The 1,754-nt window shown below is 50.9% G+C and overlaps 1 protein-coding gene across 3 annotated transcripts in view; it reads left to right on the top strand.

The window, feature by feature from the left end:
• The window catches only part of dla (deltaA), an 8,785-nt gene that overhangs the window by 2,440 nt on the left and 4,591 nt on the right, over positions 1–1,754 (top strand). For all 3 annotated transcript variants that reach the window (XM_019864478.1, XM_019864479.1, XM_019864477.1), the window contains 3 exons: positions 337–397; positions 481–611; positions 1,539–1,708. In XM_019864478.1, the coding sequence (XP_019720037.1) occupies positions 337–397; positions 481–611; positions 1,539–1,708 (362 nt within the window). The remainder of the gene's footprint in view (positions 1–336; positions 398–480; positions 612–1,538; positions 1,709–1,754) is intronic.

Genomic DNA, 1,754 nt, shown 5'->3' with positions numbered 1-1,754 from the left:
GGGGGGGTGGGGGGGGGGATGTCTATGTCTGAGAGCACGTGCTCTCTCACACACACACACAAAGAAAAACGAATGCACACAAACAGACTTGCATGCTAACAAAAACGCACGACAAACACACTCGCACGAAAACAAATTGCGTGCGCGCTCACAGACACTCATGAAAAAAAAAAAATACACATAAACTCACGCTCACATTACCCCCCACCCCCACCCCCTCCCCTCAAACAAATCTGCACGTGGGGTTTTTGCCCCCCACGTGCCTCCCTGTCATTAAAAAAAAAAAGTCCAGTTCATTTCAATAATAATAATCATGTTTTTTTTTTCCCCCACTAGCAATATGCCTGCCGGGCTGCGACGACGAGCACGGCTTCTGCGAGAAGCCCGGCGACTGCAAGTAGGTTCTGCCTCGGCGGGGGGGCCGGGCTAAGACGTTTGCATCACACACGTCCTTACCGCCATCCTCCGATTGGTCCGCAGGTGCCGGGTGGGCTTCAAGGGTCGCTACTGCGACGAGTGCATCCGCTACCCGGGCTGCCTCCACGGGACCTGCCAGCAGCCCTGGCAGTGCAACTGTCAGGAGGGCTGGGGGGGCCTCTTCTGCAATCAAGGTGGGCAACACGCCCGGGGAACGCTCGGTTTGCTGACAAAAACCGAAGTCAGGCTGAGGGAATTGCAGCATTAGGTCCGAATTTGTCGGTATAAAAGGCCATTTTTGAAAGTCGGAAAAAAAAAAAAAAGGCAGCAAATGAAACCGAATCTCAAGGAGGCTAACTGTGAAAATCCAAAACAAAATGATTTGTTTGATTTTTTTTTTTTTTTTGTAAATAGGACACCCCTGCTCTTGTGTCTCGTTAACTAAGAGCGAAATCGATGAGCTGTTGTAACTGGTGATTTGCTTTGTCTCTTCATACTGCCCCCACATTTTTAAAGTGGTAATACAACATCCAGAACTAGAAAGTACTCAAGTCAAAAAAAAAAAAAAGAAAGAAACCGTACCGATGCAAATATATGGTCTGAAGTTCGTTTTTTGGCTCCTGCTACCTTTGAAGAAAAAAAAAAACAAACATACAAATTGAGTATGTTTGAATCTCAATACCGCCCCACAAAGTTTCCTGTCGGTACTGCAGCATTTGGTCCGAATTAACTGTGAAAGTGTGAAAAAAGTGTCGAATCAAACCGAGACAAGGGACGATCACGTCAAGACGCGAGCACCATCGCTGAAGTCGTACTCATGCTAAGCTGGCCCGACGTCTTTGTGGCAGGACGGCAACCCCACGAGAGCGCGTCGCGAATCTGTCAGGGCAATTGAAAAGCTGCAAGAAAGCCGTGAAAACAAAAATCTGCTGCCCCCTGAAATGTAACCTCGATGCTTGGTTGCTCATAATACAGCTGTGCTCTTTGAGGGGGAGGGGTCGGGCCGCGATAGGAGGGGCCGCGGGCGCCAGTTGTTGGCACAAATTGAAAACCGCAGTCCAGCGGGAGCGACGAAGCTAATCCACACGTGTGCGTGTCATGTGTCCTGCCGTCTGCCTCAGACCTCAACTACTGCACGCACCACAAGCCCTGCATGAATGGGGCCACTTGTAGCAACACGGGCCAGGGCAGCTACACCTGTTCCTGCAGGCCCGGCTTCACTGGCGCCAGCTGCGAGATCCAAGTCAACGAATGCGCCGGGAACCCCTGCCGCAACGGGGGCAGCTGCGCCGTGAGTCACGTCCACACACACACACACACACACACACAAAAACAAA

Source organism: Hippocampus comes, unplaced genomic scaffold (assembly GCF_001891065.2).
Source record: "Hippocampus comes isolate QL1 unplaced genomic scaffold, H_comes_QL1_v1.1 scaffold371, whole genome shotgun sequence".
Taxonomy (NCBI): domain Eukaryota; kingdom Metazoa; phylum Chordata; class Actinopteri; order Syngnathiformes; family Syngnathidae; genus Hippocampus; species Hippocampus comes.
This window is presented reverse-complemented; position numbering and strand designations above follow the sequence as displayed.